Below are 23,153 nucleotides of genomic sequence, written 5' to 3' on the forward strand. Positions count from 1 at the left end.
GCGCTAATGTCTTGGTCAGCAATAATCAGTGGGAAAAAAATGTTTTCTTTGTCAAAAATGCTTAAGAGCTTAAATGAGGTTACGGTGCCTTTTTACCACATTCATTCATCTGAAAGATCTAGTTTATATCCATTCTCCTCATGTTATCTTTCAAAAAAATAAAGAAGTAATATGCAATTTCATATTTATTTTGTTTCTGACTCTGGAAAAGTATATTTACAGGAAAATGGAGGCCTTCTCTACTATAAAGATAGCAATAACAATAACAAGAAAAATAACTTATCACATGCCAGGCACTATTTTAAGTGTTTTGCATGTATTTTCATTTAATCTTTATGTAATCAGTATTACTATTTATTTTACATATAAAGTACTGGAGCACAAAGATTAAGAAATTTACCCAAATCAGATACTAAATATTCTACAGTGGCTTTGGCAAGTATGCCTCCTTAATAATGATTTCTGTATTTTATCATATTTTTTTCTATTAAAAGTGTAAAAATGTAATAACCATTAAATAGCTTGATCATTCAGGAGAAACTAGAATGATAAACTCTTAGAAACTCAAGAGATATTTAGCACACTTTGAAATTTAAGATTTATTTATTATGTATAAACCAACCCTGTTTTACCCTTTTATTTAATTCTTGCAATCACTCTGTGAGATGCACACTTATCATTTTTATAGGTATGGTAACAGAAGCTCAATAAACAGTTTGATGAGTTATAAAGTTACCAAATCTAACTCAAGTCCAATGTCCTTTCTCCTCTTTGCTACAAACCTGTTTAAAAACAAATAAAGAGCAACAATTTTGTTTATGATTCACTAAAATGGTGTTAGCTTTCTTGTGTACTCAGACCATGTCCTCAAACACGTTTTTTTTTTTTTTTCAAGTTAAAAAAATAATTCAAGTTCACAATGATGATTTTCCTGGCATCTGTTTCAGACTTGAATTTTAAAGCCTACTTAGTTATAAAAGATGCTCATCATAAAGCAAAGGTGCTCAAAAACTCTTTTTAAAAAAGATTTTATTTTATTGATTTTTTTTTGAGAGTGAAAGAAAGCATGAGCAGGCTCCCTGCTCAGCAGGGAACCGGTGTGGGGATCCATCCCAAGGACTCTGGGATCATGACCAGCCAAAGACAGATGCTGAACCTACTGAGCCACCCAGGTGTCCCAAAACCTTCTTAACTTTATATTAACCATCATCAACTATAAAGTGACCTGTACTATGAAAACTGAAGAAAGGAGCAGCCCCAGTGGCTCTGCGGTTTAGCGCCGCCTTCAGTCCAGGGTGGGATCCTGGAGACTGGGGATCGAGTCCCATGTCAGGCTCCCTGCAAGGAGTCTGATTCTCCTTCTGCCTTTGTCTCTGCCTCTCTCTCTCTCTCTCTCTCTCTGTATCTCTCATGAATAAATAAAATCTTAAAAAAAAAAAAAAGAAGAAAGATTTGAAGCAATAATGTAATATACTCAACTCCCCCAGAAAAAGTAAAAAAGTGGAAATCAAATAATTACAAAGGACGATAGCTGCCATTTTGGTGACATGTATGCTAAACAAGTTCTTATTAGATGGTGGATCCATGAAGGCAAGAGTTATATGTGTTTATTGCTTTTACTTCCAACTCCCAATCTAATATTTTTCACAAAAATAGTTTTTACAAAAGTAGGTAGAATAAGTGAATGAGAGCAACTTACCAATTTCAGACAATCATTTTTTATCTTTTTTAGATTCTTAAAACATAAGAATAGATTTGTGTCCTAAAATAACAATGTTCACGGCCAATAGCTCAGACTTGTGGGGGCTGTGATTATGCAAAAGAACCATCCTTTTTCCACAAGGGGGAAAAGTGTCAGATCTTTCTTTATATGCCCACTTTAATAAGCAAAATAATCTTTATTCTTTTTTAAAATACAATGCCAGAGATCTCATCCAAATACATGTTGTCAAAAACACAAACAACGCGGATGGCTTGGTGGCTCAGTTGGTTAAGGGTCAGCCTTCAGCACAGGTCATCATCTCAGGGTCCTGGGATCAAGCCCTGCACTAAGCACAGAGCCTACTTGAGATTTTCTCCCTCTCCCTCTGCTCCTTCCTCCCTGCTCATGCTCTGTCTCTCTCTGAATAAATAAAATCTTTAAAACAAAACAAAAGAAAACCCACAGAAAACACAAGGTTTTTCACTACATTGTTTGTAATAGCAAAAACAAAAACAAACACCTGAAGGGAAAATACATTAATAGGTGACCAGCTGAATAAATTAGGATACAGCCATATAGTACACTAATGTGAAACTCTAAAAATGGTCAAATAGCTATGTCTGTCTGTCTGTCTATATAGAGTGATCACCAGAATATATTTTTAACTTAGTATGTATGATAGAGGAAATGTACATTTGATGTAACTATTCACATAACAAGGAGGTGGAGGAATAATTATATATATTTGCTTATTTTTAAAATGGTAGGACTATAAAAAATTTAAATATTTAACTTTGAGGGAGAGAAGGAATAGTGTAGAAGAAACAGCTATAAAAGCTAAACTTATTTGACTCTATGTATATACCCTGTTTTATAGATTTTATTTTGGAACTATGTAAATATTTTATATTAATATGACATAAAACTTAAAGTAATTAAAATTTTTTTTCTGAGGGGGGGATGGTAGGGTCAGAGGAAAAGGGAGAGAGAGAATCTTAAGCAGGCTCCATGCCCAGCAGGGAGCTTGGTGTGAGCCTTAATATCACAACCCTGAGATCATGACCTGAGTCAAAATCAAGAGTCAGACACTTAACTGACTGAGCCACTCAAGCACCTCATTAATTAAAAATTTTTAAATGCAATCTATAGTAAAAGTAATATGAAATAAAGCTTAATGAGGCATAATCACACAGATTTAATGCTTAAGAGAGAAATTTTACTGTTTACATCTAATAAAATATACCATGGGAATAAAAAGAAATGGGATGCCTGGGTGGCTCAGCTGTTGAGCGTCTGCCTTTGACTCAGGGTGTGATCCTGGAGTTCTGGGATCGAGTCCCACATTGGGCTCCTGTAGGAAGCCTGCTTCTCCCTCTGCCTATGCCCCCGCCTCTCTCTGTCTCTCATGAATAAGTAAATAAATATTAAAAAAAAAAAAAAAAAGAAATGCAAAGAGAGCTTAAATTGCTTTCACTTGGTGGTGGTACTGTCAGTATTATTATTCTATGACTACTGTATATAGAGTGTAGGACAAAACAAGTAATTATACTATCACTGAAAAATGGAATTTTTAGTGTAAGAAAAAGGAAATACAGATGTTAGATTGTTAAGCCCCCCAATACTTAATGAGCAATGTTGATATATATTAATATTTGAGATAAAAAGATATATTTTATCTTTGAAAAAATTATCTATGTATTTTCTACTTCTGTCCACAAAAAGAACCCAGAAAGAGTAACCAACTCCGTAGCAATTAACATTCTTAACATCCAGACTGTGGTCTCTAAATATTATTTCTCACTAAAAGAATAAGGTCTCCTTGAAGAAAAGGCTGATTCCAAGTCTGGGGAAAAAATGTGTAAGATGAACCTAGAATATTACCATGCTAGAAAGAGAAGCTACTATCAAAGATTATTGAGACTCATGCAAGAAGTTTTAAAACAAACATAAAATAACAAATGAATACCTCTTTGGGCACTCTGGAGTATGTTATGAAACCAACTAATTATTATAAATTTTGGTAAATAAAGGGATATAATCAAATATATATCCTGAATTTTTTATATAAACTGTACCTTAGGGTAATCAAATAGTTGACATGGGAAACTAGGTCAGCTTATAACCTTTTTTGCTGTTGTTGTTAATGATTTTATTTATTTGAGAAAGAGAGAGAGACAGAGAGAGAGAGTCAGTGGGGAGAGGAGCAAAGGGGAAGAAATCTCAAGCAAGCAGACTATGCACTGAGTGCAGAGCCTGATGCAGGGTGGATCCAAAGACCCTAAGATCAGAACCTGAGCTGAAACCAAGAATTGGATGCTTCAACCAACTAGATCACCCAGGCATCCCCCAGCTTATAAATTAAGAAGGAATAGTAACATTTTGTAACCCTTGATAAATTAATGGATTTAGGCAATGATCAATGGTTACAAGCACCACAAAAAGATGGGACATTATGCTCTTCCTTAGGAAAGCTCTCAACAATACATAAGAAGTAGTCTTGAATTTTACAAAAATGTATCTAATCACCAATTTGCAGGAAATACAGAAGACAAAGGAACACATTAATACTACAGTAATCCAATCGGCAAAATTCAGACCAAGAAACTGCAGGTCAACTGATCCAGTTTTTTTAATACCAAAAGTTAAGAGAGAATTAATGTGTAAATGAATGTATAAATTAAAAGAAACATTAGACATATATCAGCCAATTATAATATATGGACCTTACGTAGATTCCATTTCTAATGAAGAAACTTAAAAGCATATGTATACAATATTTTGGGAATAAACACAGTAGTTAGATATTTAATGATATTAATGATTTACTATTTATTTGTATAGATAAAGACAATGGTGTTATAACTAAACTTTTAAAAAGAAAGTCCCCATTTTTTATACATATATACTAAAAATAGTTACAGATAAAAATAATAATATCTGTGATTTGCTTCAAGATAAAGTAAATGGGGGAGTAGAGGGTGATACAGATGAAACAAGAATAGCCATGAGGGATGTCTGAATGGCTCAGCGGTTGAGTGTCTGCCTTCGGCTCAGGTAATGGTCCCAGTCAGGGGATTGAGTCCAGCATCGGGCTTCCTGCAGGGAGCCTGCTTCTCCCTCTGCCTATGTCTCTGTCTCTCTGTGCGTGTCTCTTATGAATAAATAAATAAAATCTTTTTCTTTTTTTAAAAGGTAGCCATGAAATGATCACTGTAGAAACTGTATAATGAGTATTTGCGGGTTCATTATTCCATTTTCTCTTTTGTTTCTATTTGAATCTTCAATAATAAAAACAAATGTTTAGAATGACCAAAGAAAAGATCCTGAAATAAGTAAAATTTTTGTAGATACAGGAAAAGAAAGTTATTTGGCACATTTTATGTTAAGTGATGGGAAAATAGGTATTGGCTTTGCTATGGAGCAATACATGTCTGCTAGGAGGTAGGTAAATGTGGAGGGTTGATTCAACAGAGCTATTCTCTCTTGGAAACTCTACCAATTCAAAAGAATATAATCTATCTATTTTCATGATATTGCATTTTTTTTTCTTGTTTTATAGTTATTTGTGTAGTCTTTTTTCTCCTTATTAGAGGAGGAATAAAATATTTTATTAAGCTTCACATTATTGTGCAATCATTTAGCATTTTTTTTTAAAGATTTTATTTATTTATTCATAGACAGAGAGGCAGAGACACAGGCAGAGGGAGAAGCAGGCTCCATGCAGGTAGGTACCCGATGCGGAACTCGATCCCGGGTCTCCAGGATCACATCCGGGCTGCAGGCGGCGCCAAACCGCTGCGCCACCGGGGCTGCCCTCATTTAGCATTTGTTGTTTGCTAAATTAGAGTTGAAACAAAAACTGGTCTAACCATTGTGCATCTCTTATTAAATGTTCACATGTCATTTTTTAAATCTAGTGTTAAGATCTTCTCTTACTTTCTCATATGTTGAGTCCATGTTATAGCCCAGCAATGTTATATTGTGAGAAGGAAAGAAATGAGTACAATTTACCAACACAGAAGCTAAGTAGAAAATGGATCAGTAACTGTCCAAAAGCACTTAACAAAAAGCAGCAAAGTTGGATCTAAAAACTAGGTCTTTAGGAACTAAACCTAGGACTTTTTCTGCTTCATAAATCTATTGCCATTCTAAACTGAGAAGTTCAAAGATTACTCTATAGAGATTTCCAAGGGATATTCTTTTTTTTTTTTTTTTAAGATTTTACTTATTCATGAGAGACACACACACAGCAAGGTAGAGACATAGGCAGAGGGAGAAGCAGGCTCCTTGTGGGGAGACTGATGCAGGACTTGATCCCAGGACCCCGGGATCATGACCTGAGCTAAAGACAGACTGATGTTCAACCACTGAGCCACCCAGGTACCTATCAAGGGATATTTTATTGTGCAGGTTATCTTGAATAGGACACTGCTATCCTAAAACTAGAATAAAGTACTAACATAAATTTGCAGTACAAAAACTGTGTCTTTTAGTTCCTACTATCAATTTAACCACAACCTCAACCAAGTTTCATAGGTCCAAATAAAATTATACTGGAATCAGATTTTTAAATTCCTAGCACTGAATTCAATAGGAATCCTGACTCCTTGTCATAATTATCTAGCTACCAAATTCCTGCTTTGGTACCAATTTTATCACTATAAACTTTAAAATTCTAACTATTAAGTAAAATTCAATACTTAATCTTAAAACATTCAGAGTCAATGTCATTTTATTTTCTAGAGTCATTTCTATAAAGGATAAAATGCAAGAAATTATATTTAGATAACCAGACTTTGAAACTTACTCCTAGTTAATTTTCACATCAATGGTTAAAAACTAATAATCTGAGTGTCAACCATACTTCGACAAATTTTTTTAAAGATCCGAACAATCTAATAATGATAATAATGATGATAATAATGTTTCTAATCAGCAATCACAACTTTAATCAGAATTATTCTGGATAAATTCCTAGTCACTCTGTCAGGAGTTCTTTCACAGAAGATGACATTAGGTAGTAAAAAAAATAACACCTTCATAGAGTCTGTACATACTTAAAATTACAGAATGTTTAAATTTTAGCTACAGTTACAATGTATCTACAAATGGCAATATAATGTTTAATCTGATCATATATATATTTTTTATAATGTTATAAAAAGTGCTATGGTCAGCAAAATTAAAATGCATTAAATGTCTGTGAAAAAATTTACTTGTCAGAAAAGTATCTTAATACATGAGTTATGAAAGTTTAAAAGGTGAAGGTTTCACACTTTAAAATTATACAAGAATTTTTTTACTTTTTTTTTACTATTTATTTATTTATTTATTTATGATAGTCACAGAGAGAGAGAGAGAGACAGAGACACAGGCAGAGGGAGAAGCAGGCTCCATGCACCGGGAGCCCGACGTGGGATTCGATCCCGGGTCTCCGGGATCGCGCCCTGGGTCAAAGGCAGGCGCCAAACCGCTGCGCCACCCAGGGATCCCTATACAAGAATTTAATGAAGCTTTAGCAATATCTACTTTTGCAGCTTTCCCCCCTTGGTATTATATGCAATAATACAGTTAAAACATATCCAATACTTTCCTTGGTTCATATTAAATACTTTTTAATATGGGAAATTGTTCCATTTTTACATACCTTGACATAAATCACAGGGAGCGTCTGTTTGGCTCGACTATAGTGTCTGGCAACTCTGTATACTGTTTCCGGAACATAGTCCAGCACCAGATTAAGATAGACCTCATCTTTCTGAAAGAGTTTATTGAAAAGAAAGAGAAAAAAAAATTAGAAGCTAGTCTTTTAAATATTCAGAGTAAAATCTCTATATAATCACTTATTCCGATTTTTTTTCACTTACTCAGACTTTTAAGAAAAGATACATGCATTCAATTTTAATTATATAAAAGTCATTCAGAATAAAACCATAATTGTAAAAACACATCTACCGCACCTTTTTACTAATAATTTCATGGAAAAAAACATAGCCATTTCAATTCTGTTAAGATTCCCAATTATATTTAAACTATTATTTTGGTAATAAGATATTCGAGGAATTACCTGTCACAAAATTTCATATTTTCTAGTCTGTGAATCAGTGCCCTCATATCCTATCAGGAAAGCTGTCGTGGTAGTAGAGTGAGTACTGAATTGAGAGCTAGATTCTGGCCCTTGCTCTGCTGCTAACTAATATATGCAAGTCACTTAATCTCTCTAGGCTTCGGTTCCTTCAACTAGAATATGAAAATTTGTATTAGATGTTCTTCAAAATTTCTCTAACCCTACAAAAAAGATTATCTGATGGCCTATAATTAATAGAATAACCACCTGTTTTCTACAAGTAACTGAAAGAAAAAGAACAATTTGTAAGGCAGCAAGTTACCATACTTACAAGTTTATTGCAGGTCATATGTTTAAACATCCTTTCTCAGCAGCCTAAAGACACCAATCCAAGATCAGTGGAGAGAAAGAAGGGAATTCCAGCTAAGTACCAAGTAGGAAAGAGAAACAGAGTGCTATCCTTACTCTGTTCTTGTGAATAATATCTGATAGGTAAACTGAGCAGAAAACAAAGTTGAGAACCACTATGTTCAAGTCTAGAATTGGCTACTAAAGGGAAAAATCTGTAGGTAAACAAACTTTCACCATCTTCCCAATTTGAAATCATGTTACCTACCAAAATGAAGTGAAGAATTTCAATTTTCAGCATTTATTGAGCAGTTTCTATATGTCAGTAGCCACTGCAGAGGAGGTAAAGGTGGAGGTATAAAAGAGATGACATCTAAATTGAGTATGAAAGGAGCATTAATGGCATAGAGAAATTATATTCAAGATGTGGCGTCAATGAATACAGCAGAGCTCAGGAAATGATTTAGTGAGACAACATGCCATTGATTCTACTACCTTTTCATTATCCCTCACTCTTCCATGTTCTCCTCTCTGCTCTCCATATCCAGCTTCAAATTTCATGGTCTACCATTATCCTTACTCTCTAACAATGAGGTCGGAAACAACTAGCAAAGGCCTGCTGCCTGTTCTTATAAATAAAGTTTTATAGGAACATAGCAATGCTCATTCACATAAATACTGTCTATGGCTGCTTTGGGGCTACAACAGCAGAGCTGAGTAGTTATAACTGAGACCACAGCCTGCAAAACCAAAAATATTTACTATCTGGCCCTTTAAGAAAAAGTGTGCCAATTCTGCTCTAGCATAGAGCCTTCTGTCATATCCGTTTGGTAAACCATAACCCTGGTTAAATCCAGCTGCCCACTCATTCCATGCCAGTACCCAAATTGTTGAACATGGCTACAAAGAAACCTAAAACTGTGCTGCTTGGTTTCACATGAAATTCAACATCAAGAAATTCAATTGGCCCAGCAATCATATATTTGCCTAGTCCATTCACTTTTTCAAAGTACTTGATTTCTTCTTTCACTTCAACCTCCAAATACCTCTCTTCCCATCCTCACCCTCAGCTGATGACCTTGCTTGCACGACTACTTATGCCTACCTACAGCATCTAACCCCATATACTCCTCCTTTCTTTCCCTAAGATAAAGTGACTAAGCTCCTTTTTAAGGTAAACTCTGCTACATGTAAAAACACACACACACACACACACAAAATAAAAATAAACACAAAGCAAAAACAAACAAAAAACAAAAAACCCAAAAAACTATTCTGCTATTCTTAATCACAATCAGTGCTTCAGGAATTTTCCTCTCTCTCTCCATTAATTCTTCTCTCTCTGTGGGAGCATTACAAACTCCCTGCTATTTCTCCCATTGTTAAAAAGAAAACTTTTTTTTTTTGGTAGTTTTATGGTTTTATTAACACAAATATGACACGCACATAAGCTGTCTATTCATTTTCTTCGCTACGCAGCCTGGCATTGGGATTGGTGACCCTGATGGCCAGCTGGGCTGCTCTTTCCACAATGGCTTTGCAGTTCTTGGAGGATACATTGTGAGCAATCTCTGCACAGTAAGATTTGTTGCACATCAGCAGCACTTCAAGCTCCTTGACTTGTGGACTAGGAACTTCCGGAAGCCACTGGGCAGCATATGCTTTGTTTTCTTGTTGCTCCCATAACCAATGTTGGGCATCAAGATCTTGGCCCTTGAATCTTCTGCATACCCTATTGTCAATGCCTCCGGGTTTCCGCAAGTTGCGCTTAATTTTGACATACCGGTCTGACTGGTGCCGGATGAACTTCTTGGTCCTCTTTTTAACGATCTTGGGCTTCACCAGAGGTCTGAGGGCAGCCATGATGTCCAGCAATCGGTAACTGCCACCTCCGCAGGCGGCGCCGAAGAAGAGCAGAAAACTCTTTCTAATGTGCTAATTATCACCATATTTTCTGGCCTCCTTATCAGTAAAATTCTTCCAGAGAGATGTCTAAACTGGTATTCTCCAATACCAGTCTCTTCTCATTTTCTCCAAAACTCACTCCAACAGGACTTCATCACCACTGCTCCACCAGAATTGTTCCTTAAGATCAATAATTTCCTTGTTGCTGAATCCAATGCCAGTTTTCAGTCATCATCTTATCTTTCCTTTCTACTTGACTTAGCACTATCATTTAACATAGTTGGATCATGTTCCCTTCTTTTGAATATTTGCTTTACTTAGATTCTAAAACACAATATTCTTCTGGTTTTCATCTTACTTAAAGATCACTCTTCTTGCTCTCCATCTCCTTTCTCTCTTAAGAAATGGAGGATTTCAGGGCTCAGTCAGGTCTCTGTTCTTTATGTAAGCTCATTCACGTGATGATCTCATCCAGTCCGATACTACTTTATACTGATGACTCCTAAATTCATATATATGCTGGACCTCTGCTTTTAACCCCAGACTAGTATGTCAAATTGTGTACTTGACATTGCTTAGGCTAAAAACCTGAGAATTACTATTAATTCCTGACCCCCTCTTTCTCTCACACATATACATACACCAAAAAAAAGTATTAATGGTTCTATCTTTAAAATTTATTTAGGATCCAACCACTTCTTACCATTGTCACTGCTACAATCCTGTCTGAACCACTATCACTTCACCTGGATTGTTGCAATACCCTCCTAAACGGTATCCCAGCTTTCATCTTTACATCTTTAGTCTAACATCAACAAAAGTTAGATTGTAGCTCTTCCACTCCACCTCATTAAGATTTATTCTCATAAGTGGTCTACAAGGTCCTCCACACATACATACTTATTTTCCTGTCCTCTACTCTACTGTTGCTTGCTCACTTCTACTGACTATAACTTCCTGCTGTTTCTTGAACACATGTGGCAGGCTTTTACATGCAGGGCCTTTATACTGATCACTGCTTCAGCCTGGAATATTTTCCCCCAGATATACACACTGGCACTTGCCTCAACACCCTCAAATCTTTGCTAAAATGTTACTGTTACTGAGTGGCTTTCCCCAATTTTTCCACCTCATACTCCTACCTGCTTTCCCTACTTTATTTTTCCCCATGATACTTAATCATTTTCTAACCACATAGTTTACTCTGTATTGTTTGCTTCCCCCCTCAACTAGACTAAGTTCAATGAGAGATAAGATTTTTGTCTGTTTTGTTCACCACTCTTCTCCATCTGACATATAGTAGGTACTCAAGAAATATTTGCTGAATAAATTAAGCTCAAAAGCAACAAACATCATTTAAGTATTAGGATGACAGTCTTATAGGTCTGCTTTAACTAAAACAGCACTAAGAAAAGTGGGTATGGAGAGGGGGGAATTTCAGAAGGTGAGAGTGAAAGCAGTGTGAGCATTTAGAAACCTCCTACAAGTATCCAAGACCTACATCAGGGCCTAGGCAGTAAGGACTGAAAGAAAAGGAAGGATGGAAGGGGCAAGTATATTGGCTACATAAACATGAGAGTAATAGAGAATCTGAGAAGCAAAGAAGTTGGAATTAATTAAACAAGTCTCTAAACGTGAGTGACAAGGCAGATAATGAAACAGGGAAAGCAAAAAGAGGAAAAGGGTGTGAGGGGAAAAGTTATAACTTACTTAATGGATCACGGATCTCTAAACATTTAGGCAGCTACATTCCACAGGTAGCTGGAAAAGCAGTTCAAGTCAAAACTCAGGGGAAAAAAATGGAGTATGTCTAGAGATCTAGACAACAGCTAAAACTATGAAAACAGCCTCACTCACCCAAGAAGAGTATGTACAGTAAGAGAGTGAGAAGAGACTGAGTGTGGAATACTGGAAAATGCCAATCTCAAGAAGCAGATTACATTAGGGGATAACTTTGTAAAGACTAAGAAACAGAACTAAGAGGCATGAAAAAGCAAAGAAATTTCAATAATGATAAAATGTAGGACAGCGAAGTGTTTCATCAGCAGGAGGGATAAGGACTGAGAAGGCTGTAAGATCTGACTCAGTGGTACAGTGACAGTCCTGGAAAGGACAGTTTCAGACCATGGTTCCAGTAGCAACCAACCTACAATGAGATCAAGAGTGAGCAGATGGCAGGTGAGGAATTGGAGGCAGCAAATTAAGTTTGCTCTTACAAAATCCCTAATGGTGAAAAGTGAAAAGAAAGCTGGGAGCTGATAACTTGGGGAGAGCAAAAATCGAAGAGAGATTGTACAGAAATTGATGTGCTCTTCATTTGTATCTTTTAAATGTCTAAAAGAGATCCAAATTTATTTGTAGGCTGAGTTTAGGATAAGGATGGAATAAAGTGATTAGAAAGATAAGAAAAGGGATAACTGATAAAGCAATGTTCTAGAACATCATGAGAAAAGAGAAATAAGAACAGAGTGCTATACAGAGCAATTAAAAGGCAAAGTTAACATTAGTCACACAAAGCACAGAAGGCCAAATTCTGCTAGTACAAGTTCTGTGACCACAAGCAAGTTACTTCTTTCAGTCTGTTTCCTGTAAAATCATGCTGATGATGGCATTTACTTTAAAAAGATTGTCTTGAAATTATAAGAAATAATCTATAAAAAGCTCCTTAAGCATATTACTTGGGAAATTATAAAGGTTCAAATTTTCACTACTGTCATCTTTAGAAAGAAACGATACCACATTTTTCTTCCTGTACATATAAATAAACGATTCAGTTAGAAAGAATCATAAGTAAAATAAGTGTATGTCTGATGACCTTCCTTGTAAAATAAGAAATGAAGTCATATGTAGAACTAAAGGCAGCAAAAGTAATGCTGTAGGCTAAGAGAAGAAAATTTCAGAGATCGAGATTTAGACAAGAAGTTCTAAGTGAAGATAAGGTCTAATAAAAGGAATACATAAATAGAATACCAAATTGGTACTGAAGTAATGTGTACAAACAACTGAAGGAATGGTGAGTCTTGGGTTTCAGAAAGATCAATAACACAGATGTAATAAGTCATTTGACAAAGTTAACCACACTATATTTATGAATGACCTAAAGATGTATATAGTGCTGTGTTACAATATTTTCAATATGATTTCATATATTAGGGGTTGCAAAAGCAAATGCCTTCAATGACTAAGGAACAAATGTAAATGTGCGAAGCTAAAATGTGTAATGCAGTAAGGGGTAGTGGTTGATAAATCAGATAGTACTAAATGTAACTAAAAGCATCACAATTCATAAAAATATTAACAGAAGGGCTAGCCAAATAAAACACATCAGGGGATGAACCTGGCAGTCAGCTGACAATTTCTGATTTTAACATAACTACCAAAGATTGACACAAACCTATGAATGGCTTAAAATGGAAGACCAAATAAGAATTTAAAGAATTCTAATAGTATGGAAAGCTACGCCAAACCTACAATATAATATAAAACCCTATGATTAAACTCAAAGTATCTATTTATTATGTAGAATGACAGATAAGACTTGACAGTAACTCAGCTGGAAAATAAATGAGAGGTGTAACTGAAGAGAACTCAGAAGACAATCAACACTGAGATGCAGTTAATGAAAAACTTAACGCAATATTAGGTTAGAGCTAAAGTATTGTGTTCAGATCAGTAAAGGTAATTCTGGTCTGCACAATTCAGGCTTCATTTGACATACTGAAGACATCCATTTTTAGGCAATGTGTTTTATTCATAATATTGACAACGTAGAATACATCAAAGGAAGGTTAAAGAAACCATGTCTGTCATAGGCTGAATATTCTAATCTACTACCCTATAAGAAAATGGGAGCCTAAATTATAGACTACTACTTTGCAGATTAACATGAACTTATCTTTTGCTCATATATATTGCTCATATATTCACTCAATTACCAAAAACTTACAATTTCTTTAGAACCATACAGGAGGTCTATCCATTTTGTAGGTACAGTATAAATGATCATATGCATTTAAAAACTGGGAACCCTGGGTGGCGCAGCAGTTTAGCGCCTGCCTTTGGCCCAAGGCACGATCCTGGAGACCCGGGATCGAATCCCATGTCAGGATCCCGGTGCATGGAGCCTGCTTCTCCCTCTGCCTATGTCTCTGCCTCTCTCTCTCTCTGTGTATGACTATAATAAATAAAAATTTTAAAAAATTTAAAAACTGCCATTTTGAGGACACCTGAGTGGTGCAGTCTGTTGAGCATCTCTTAGTTTTGGTTCAGGTCATGATCTCAGTCATGAGATGGAGCTCCCGCATTGGGCTCTGTGCTCAGCTCAGAGTCTGCTTGAGGTTCTCTCTCCCTCTGCCCCTCCCTCCCGTGCTCTTTCTCTCTCAAATAAATAAATCTTTAAAAATATTTTTTTAAATTAAAACTGTCATTTTGAATATTTTCACTTTTTAAAAAGATTTATTTATTTGAAAGACGGCACACACGTGTGCATGCAGGATGAAAGGGCAGAGAGGAGAGTAGAGCAGGAGACTCCCCACTGAGCAGGGAGGCCAAAGCAGGGCCAATCCCAGGAACCCGAATACCTTCATTTTCTGAGACACTGAAGGTATCTCATTATACTTTAAGGCACTATGAACTACCTTTCATTTCACTGCTTTATGTTTGTATTCAAATCAAATCTACTTAAAAAAATCTAAAGGGGTTCTAAGACTGGAAACCAAAACAACCGACTAATAAACTACCACTGATCTTGATTTGAAATAAATGGGCTCAACAATATCATGTTCTTTAAATGCTCCTGTTAAACTTATAATCATGTAAATTAAATAGCCACAGGAATAATAGAGGAGAGAGGGCCTATCACTAGGAAACATCATCACGGTAGAGAAAATACTAACACTTTCACATTCCAAAGATAGTTTTGTTTGGAGATATATGCAAAAAACAATTCATGGGACTAAGCATGCTAATATTTTGAGAAGGAAGAGGGACCAGGACTCAGCATTTCTATCACTTGTAATTTTCTGGAATATCCCACGTCTGCTGTTTTCTTAATGTAATCACTCTCTTTTAGGTTATTGGACAGAGTATTTGAATACTCACAGATTAGCTCTAAGCTTAAAAAGCCAAATATAAAAATACAACATGTAAAAAGTATCACTTAGATGGAGATACCTGAAAACAGTCTACTCACAAAATGAGAAAGTATTAATTTCAAAGAATAGGCTTCCAAAAAAAAATTGCTTCCAAAAAATTTGCTAAGGAATCATGCCAGAAATCCTTTAAAATGAATTTTGCCACCAAAAAAAAAAAAGGATCTTATTCAGAAATCTCCAAAGAAATTACATGATGTACGATTTAGGGAGTATTTCTCTCAGTGGTTCAGTTTTCCAAGTTATCACTTTTCTTAATAAACTACTCTCTAATTTTTCATTACCACTCCTTTATAAACTCCATTCTAAAACCATTTATTCAGAAAGAAATTTAAATGACAAAATTTTGATCACATCTAGCAACAACTAAGACAAGAACCAGGTCAATTCCATCCTACATTTCTAAATCAGGTACTACTATGATGCCCTTATCCCCAGATGACTTTTGAGGTCAAGGAAACAAAATTACTTGAGGCTGCAGTTTTTAAGTAGAATCATGCTATAACTCTAAAAATTTGATGAGATGTGAAGCAGCATATCATAGAATCCATAGAATCCAGTAATAAGACATTCAATAAAGTATCATGATAGCCCAGGATTCTCCTCAGAATTGGGTTAGGGAACTAGGACTAGCAAAAAAAACCCCAACAAACAAACAAGAACTTGAAAATGGATGCCTTTTCTCCAACGTGTGCGCCAGGCTGGCTAAAAATGGTAATAACACTAACTGTACAGTGGGTATGAATTAGGAAATTAATGGAGTGAATAAACAAAATATATACAAGCATCTCTTTTGCTTGGGAGAAATGGAAGATGGGAATGGGGAATAGGAGACAGGCACTTGGCATTCAAGATTATGGTAAGTTTCATCCTCATCTCATTCCATTAACATAAAATAAATAACAAAACTCTCAAAAGTTTTTTAAAAAACTATAAATCTACCAGATGAAAACATGTGTGTGTCTGCAATCTTAGAGGACGAAATATCTATAAGCTATTAAGGAAAATAATGCTAATTAGATTACATAAAAATGTAAAACTTCTATACTACTTTCTGAAAAAAACAACAAAACCAGAGCCTAATTTAAAAAATGACAACTTTTTTGTCTACCAAAAAACTATTAGAACTAATCAATGGGGATCCCTGGGTGGCACAGCGGTTTGGCGCCTGCCTTTGGCTCAAGGTGCGATCCTGGAGACCCGGGATCGGATCCCACGTCAGGCTCCCGGTGCATGGATCCTGCTTCTCCCTCTGCCTGTGTCTCTGCCTCTCTCTCTCTCTCTCTCTGTGTGACTATCATAAATAAATTAATTAATTAAAAAAAAAGAACTAATCAATGAAGGACACCTGGGTGGCTCAGTGGTTGAGCATCTGCCTTCAGCTCAGGGCGTGATCTTAGGATCTGGGATGGAGTCCCACATCGGACTCCTTGCAGGGAGCCTGCTTCTCTCTCTGCCTGTGTCTCTGACTCCCTCTCTCTCTCTGTGTCTCTCATGAATAAATAAATAAAATCTTAAAAAAAAAACAAAAAAACTACTCAATGAATTCCATTAGTTGCAGGGTACAAAATATATAGAAATCTGTTGCATTTCTATACACCAGTAACAAAATAACAGAAAGAGAAATTAAGAAAACAATCCCATTTATAATTATATCAAGAAGAATAAAATACCTAGGAATAAATTTAACCAAGGAGGTAAAAGACCTGTACTTTGAAAACTATAAAACACTAAAAAAAGAAATTAAAGATGACACCAAGAAACGGAAAGAGTCCATGCTCACGGACTGGAAGAAAATTGTTAAAATGTCCACACTATCCAAAGCAATCTACAGATTCATTCCAAAGCCTATCAAAATTCCAAAGAAACTAGAAAAAAAAAAACCATAACTAGAAGAAATAATCCTAACATTTTTATGGAACCACAAAATATCCCAAATAGCCAAAGCAATCTTGATAAAGAAGAACAAAGCTCAATGTATTGCAATCCCAGATTTCAAACTATACTACAAAGCTATAATAAAACAGTACAGTACTGGTACAAAAATAAACAAATAGATCAATGTTTAGAAAACAGGGAGCCCAGAAATAAACCTACCTTTATATGGTCAATTAATCTATTATGAAGGAGGTGAGAATATACAATGGGGAAAAGACAATCTTTTTAATAAATGGTGCTAGGAAAACTGAACAAGCAAAAGAGTGAAACTAGACCACTTTCTTACATAAACTATAAAACTCCTGAAAGAAAACACAGGCAGTACATTCCTGGACATCAGCCTTAGCAATATTTTTCTGGATCCATCTCCTTAGGCAAGGTCAATAATAGCAAAAATAAACAATTGAGACTACATCAAACTAAGAAGTTTTTACACAGTGAAGGAAACCATCAATGTAACAGCAAACTACAGAATGGGAGAAGATATTTGCAAGTGATGTATCTGAGAAGGAGTTAATATCCCAAATATGCAAAGAAATCATACAACAACTTAACACCAAAAAAAACAAATAATGCAATTAAAGATAGGCATAAGACCTGAATAGACATTTTTCCAAAGAAAACATAGAGATGGCTTACAGGCACATGAAAAGATACTCAACATCACTAATTGTCAGGGAAATGCAAATCAAAACAAAAATAAGTCATCACTTCACACCAGTTCAGTATCAAAAAGATAAGAATTAACAAGTGTTGGCAAGGATGTGGAGAAAAAGGAATTCTCATGCACTGTTAGTGGGAATGTAAGCTGGTGCAACCATTGTAGAAAACAGCACAGAGATTCCTCAAAAATTAAAACTAGAACTGCCATACAATCCAGCAATTCTATTTCTGGGTATTTACCTGAAGAATTTGAAAAGATATATGTACCCTTATGTTTATTGCAGCAGTATTTACTACAGTCAAGCTATGGAAGCAACCTAAGTGTCTATCAGTAGATGAATGGATAAAAAAGATGTGGTATATATACACAATGACATATTTCTCAGCCATAAAATAAATAATGAAATCTTGTTATTCATGACAACATGGATGGGCCAGGAGAGTATTATGCTAAGTGAAGTTGGTCAGACTGAGAAAGACAAATACTGTTTGATTTCACCTAAATGTGGAATCTAAAAAACAAAACAAACAAAACAGAAAAGGACTACTAAATACAGAAAACAAACTGATGGTTGTCAGAGGGGAGGGGGGTGGGGGACAAGTGAAATAGGTGTTAGGAGGTACAAACTTCAACTATAAAATAAGTAAGTCACAGGATGAAAAGTACAGCATAGGGAATATAGCCAATAATACTGTAATAACTTTGTATGGTGACAGGTATAGTGAGCATTTTGTAATGTATATAATTGTTGAATACTAAGTTTTACGCTGAAACTAAACATTGTCAAGTATAATTTTTAAAAATCTGACAATTTTGCAAAAATATTTCTGCTTACACATGGCAAAGGATAGTTTTTGTTTAAAATGCAAACAGCTCATTAATTATGATCTAAGTCAATAAAACTAACAATCCAACAGAAAAAAAATGTAAAGGGACATAAATAAATGGCCAATAATGGTCCTACCAATGGCTAATAAAAATTAAGATATGCAAGCCCATTCATAATTAAAGATATATAATAAAAATAATAACGAATAATAATTGTTCATCCAACAAATTGGAAAATTCAATCTGAGGAAACTAGGTTTTGGAATAGGGTCATGTCCAATATGCATGCACCATCATACACTTCTGATGAAAACCCAAACTCTTACAACCTTTATGAATAAGATTTGACTAAAAATTAGTGTTTTATTCATGATTTAAGATATTATGTAATCTCCACAGTAATCAAAAGAATATCTCTAAGAATATGAATCTGATAAAAATTATCATATATATGGCATATTTACTTGATGTTTTAAATTAGTGTATGTTTTATAATGTATTAATACACTGGTACTAACTTATTGTGCTTACTTAAAATTTACTTACTGATGAAGTAAACAAAACAGAAGACAATCAGCATATATTCAATTATTCCTTTTCAGTCTATCCCTCTGCAATACAATATGAACTCACTATTGCTGGAAGTCTATTTTATTCATCTTTCCTATCTAGCATAACAATTTCACTAAGCAGTCCACAAAATGTAGGAAATAAGTGGTTGAGCAGGACTTCTGGAATGGTAGAGAGCACAGGAGATTTCCTTAGCAGAGCAAAAATTTAACTGGTAAAATTAAAAAAAATTTTAAAGTATCTAGTAGTTTTTCTAAGGGCATACAGCAAATGAAGAGTCAAATCTCAATAAGAACAGCAAGAGTCTGTGGCATTTTAGTGACGATCTGCTCCCTTACCCTGATATCTTACTTCCATGTTTGGGAAGTTCTTCCCAGCACTTACTCCAGGCAGATGTGGTCAATAAGATGGATAAGCTTCCTCTCCTCTCAGCTCTAGTCTGAGGCTATGATATCATCCCAGAAGGGACAGGCTGTGTCTCAAGTTGCAAAAGATCTATTCTGGCTGGGCAGAGCCAAGAGGATTTTGTCTTCTGTTCCCCACCCAGTCCCCAAAACGAACTCAGAACCTCTACTCCAGGAATAGTAGGCTGGGGACCTGAGAGTGTCACCTTTAACTTGCTCATAGGGCAGAGTGCCTATGCTGGAGTAGCAAGGTGTGAAGAACAGGGGCTGCCACTGTCCATCCTCCATTGCTTACTCATAAAGTGGGGGTGTTACTCTGGAAAAACTGAGTCTTCATACTGAGTTCTAGTGCAGTAGAATAGGGATTCTGTCCAGAGAGAAAAAGACAGGCTAGCTCTACCTATAGAGATTGATTTGATTTGTAACACAGTAGGGAAAACACCATGCCTATGGGCATTGTCTAAAAACAATGGAGACCCTTGTACAGGCTGGTAGGTTCCTGACACAAGCAAACAGGCAAGGCATCAGAAGTTGAAAAGAAACAAGCAAAGTGATAGCCAAAAAGAGCCTATTTGGTAACAGTCATCTCTGGAGGTCATTAAGGATATGCACAGGTGCTAGTCTGTGCAGGATATAGGGGAAACAAAGCATTCCCAAGTTGCACAAAGATACATCAACACATGGTAAAAGCATTACTGGCAGAAGGATTTACAAGCAACCTCAGATCAAACATTGACTGAACAACAAGCTACTCTGACCCAAGAGCAACTTCCAGGAAATAAAATCACATTTATCCCTGGCAGTCAGAAAGGACGTGAATGCTCAAGGCTGCATCTTCTCAGGAGCAATCAGAGAGGAAATTCTAAGCTATTAGCATCTCATTAGACTTGTAGCAAATATAAATTCCCTGACCTGAGAAGCAGCACCCAGGCCACTCACACATCCAATGGTAAAGGATAAAAATATAACTGGCTAAGAGAACTCAAAGCACAACTTCTGACCAATAAGTGACATTAAAAAGATCTCAAATCAAGACTCTTAAGAAACTACAAAAGAAAGGGCAAAATAAACCAACAACAAGCTGCAGGAAGGAAATGACAAAGAGAACAGAAATAAGTAAATTACAGAATAGAGAAGTAATTTAAAAAAATCAATGAAACCAAAAGTTGATTCATTAAAACAAAAAAAGAAATCAAGAAAATTGACAAAATTTGGCTAGACTGACAAAGTAGGGGAAAAAAGACTTAAATTATGAAAACCAGAATCAAAGAAGGACATAACTGACTTTACAGAAATAAAAAAAAATTAAGGGAAACGTATGAAAAACTTTGTGTCAATAAATAAGATAATTTAAATAAAATGAACAAATTGCCAAAATGGACAAAGGAATAGAAAATCTAAATACATCTATCACAAGTAAAGAAACTGAATTGGTAATTTTAAAACTTCCCACAGAGAGTGCCTGGGTATATTGATGGCTTCACTGGAAAGATCTACCAAACTTTTAAGGAAGAATTAATACCAGTTCTTCACAAAAACCTTCAAAAAAGAAAAAGGAAGGAAGGAAGGAAGGGAGGAAGGGAGGGAGGGAGGGAGGGAGGAGAGGAAAACACTTCCCAATTCATTCTATGAAGCCAGTATTACTCCATACCAAAACCATCAGGGAGCAGAAGGGGATGGGGGCAGATGGACACACACAAGACTACTAATCAATATCCCTTATGAATATAGATGCAAGCATAACTCCTCTAAAAAAAAATACTACTAAGCAATGTATTAAATGATTATACATCATGACCAAATGATAATTTCAGAAATGCCAAGTAGGTTTTAGCATTCAAAAAATTATCATAAATCACCTTAGTAAGAGAATAAAGGATAAAAAAAAACACACAATCATTTCAACAGATGTAGGAATAAAGAGTATTTGACAAAATCCAACATGTTATGAAATGCTAAACAAATGAAGAATAAAAGGGAACCTGATAAATGACATCTACAAAGAAGTCACAGTCACAGTCTGAAATCAGGAACAAAATAAGGATGTCTATTCTCATCTCTTCTCAACATTGTCCTAGACGTACTAGCCAGGGCAGTGACAATAAAAAGAAAATAAAAGCAATCCAAGACATCATATTTTGATAAAAAGGCCAATTCATAAATTAGATATATAATATACCAACAGAATCTCAAATTTATAAAGCAAATACTGACAGAATTGAAGGAAGAAACAGACAATTCTACAATAGTTGGAGACTTTAATATACCACTTTCAATAATGGACAGCACATCTAGATAAAAGAATAATAAAGAAAATATCTCGGGCAGCCCTGGTGGCTCAGCGGTTTAGCGCCGTCTTGAGCCCAGGGCCTGATCCTGGAGACCCAGGATCGAGTCCCATGTCAGGCTCCCTGCATGGAGCCTGCTTCTCCCTCTCTCTCTGTCTCTCATGAATAAATAAAATAAAATAAAATAAAATAGAAAGATCTAAACAATTTTATAAACCAAAAGGATATCTGTTGTCTGTCTGTCTGACTGTCTATCTATCTATCTATCTATCCCCAAACAGAAGAATACACATTATTCTCAAGTACACATAGGATATTATCCAGAATAGGCCATATATTAGGAAACAAAACAAATCTCAATAAACTGAATCTCAGTAAAATGAATGCAACCATATAAAGTATCTTCTCCAACCATAACAGAATGAAATTAGAAGTATCTTCTCCAACCATAACAGAATGAAAAAAATCACAAATGTGTGGAAAATAAGTATCACTCTAAACCAACAGGACAAAGAGAAAATTAAGTAACATTCTTTAAAAAGAAACATTAGAATAAAAATAAAGAAACATTAGAATACACTTAAGATAAATGAAAACAAAAATCCAACATACTACCCTCTGAGTGTTTATCTTCACTGCACTCAGTGAGAAATCTAGAGCTGTAAATGCCTACATTAAGAAAGAAGATCTCAAGTATTACACCCTGAAGAACTAGAAAAGAAGAGGAAACTAAAAAAAACTAGCTAAAGGAAGGAAATAATAAAGATTAGACCAGAAATAAATAAATAAGAGAACAAAAAAATTCAAGAAAATCAAAAGGTGATTCTTTGAAAAGCTCCAAAAAACTGACCAGCCTTTAGCTAACTGACAAAAAAAGACAGAAATAACTAACATCAGAACTGAAGTTGAGGACATTACTGCTGAAATTAAAAGGACCATAGCAGAATGAGTGCCAACAAATTAGATAAGCCTAGATGAAACAAATAAATTAAAGGAAACACACCAGATATTAAACTGAGTCAAAACAAAACACAAAACCTCAACAAAAATATGTAACAAGTAGAGATTGAACCAATCAGTAATCCAAAACTTCCCCAAAAAGTAAAATCCAGGACCAGATGGTTTCAATGGTAAATTCTAACAAACATGTTAAAGAATTAACAATTCTTCACAAGGTCTTCCAAAAAACCCAGAAGAGTTCAGATTAATGCCTGGTGTATATATAGTAAGCACCTCATTAAAGTTTTGGCTATTATCATCACTACTACTACTATTATTGTCCTAAAACA

The 23,153-nt window shown here is 35.3% G+C and overlaps 1 protein-coding gene across 3 annotated transcripts in view; it reads right to left on the reverse strand.

Annotated features, from left to right (window-relative positions):
- GSK3B (glycogen synthase kinase 3 beta) overlaps positions 1-23,153 on the reverse strand; it is a 201,717-nt gene that overhangs the window by 77,123 nt on the left and 101,441 nt on the right. For all 3 annotated transcript variants that reach the window (XM_038582957.1, XM_038582954.1, XM_038582956.1), the window contains exon 4: positions 7,350-7,460. In XM_038582957.1, coding sequence (XP_038438885.1) covers positions 7,350-7,460 — 111 coding nt within the window. The remainder of the gene's footprint in view (positions 1-7,349; positions 7,461-23,153) is intronic.

The sequence above is a fragment of the Canis lupus genome, chromosome 33 (assembly GCF_011100685.1).
Source record: "Canis lupus familiaris isolate Mischka breed German Shepherd chromosome 33, alternate assembly UU_Cfam_GSD_1.0, whole genome shotgun sequence".
Taxonomy (NCBI): domain Eukaryota; kingdom Metazoa; phylum Chordata; class Mammalia; order Carnivora; family Canidae; genus Canis; species Canis lupus.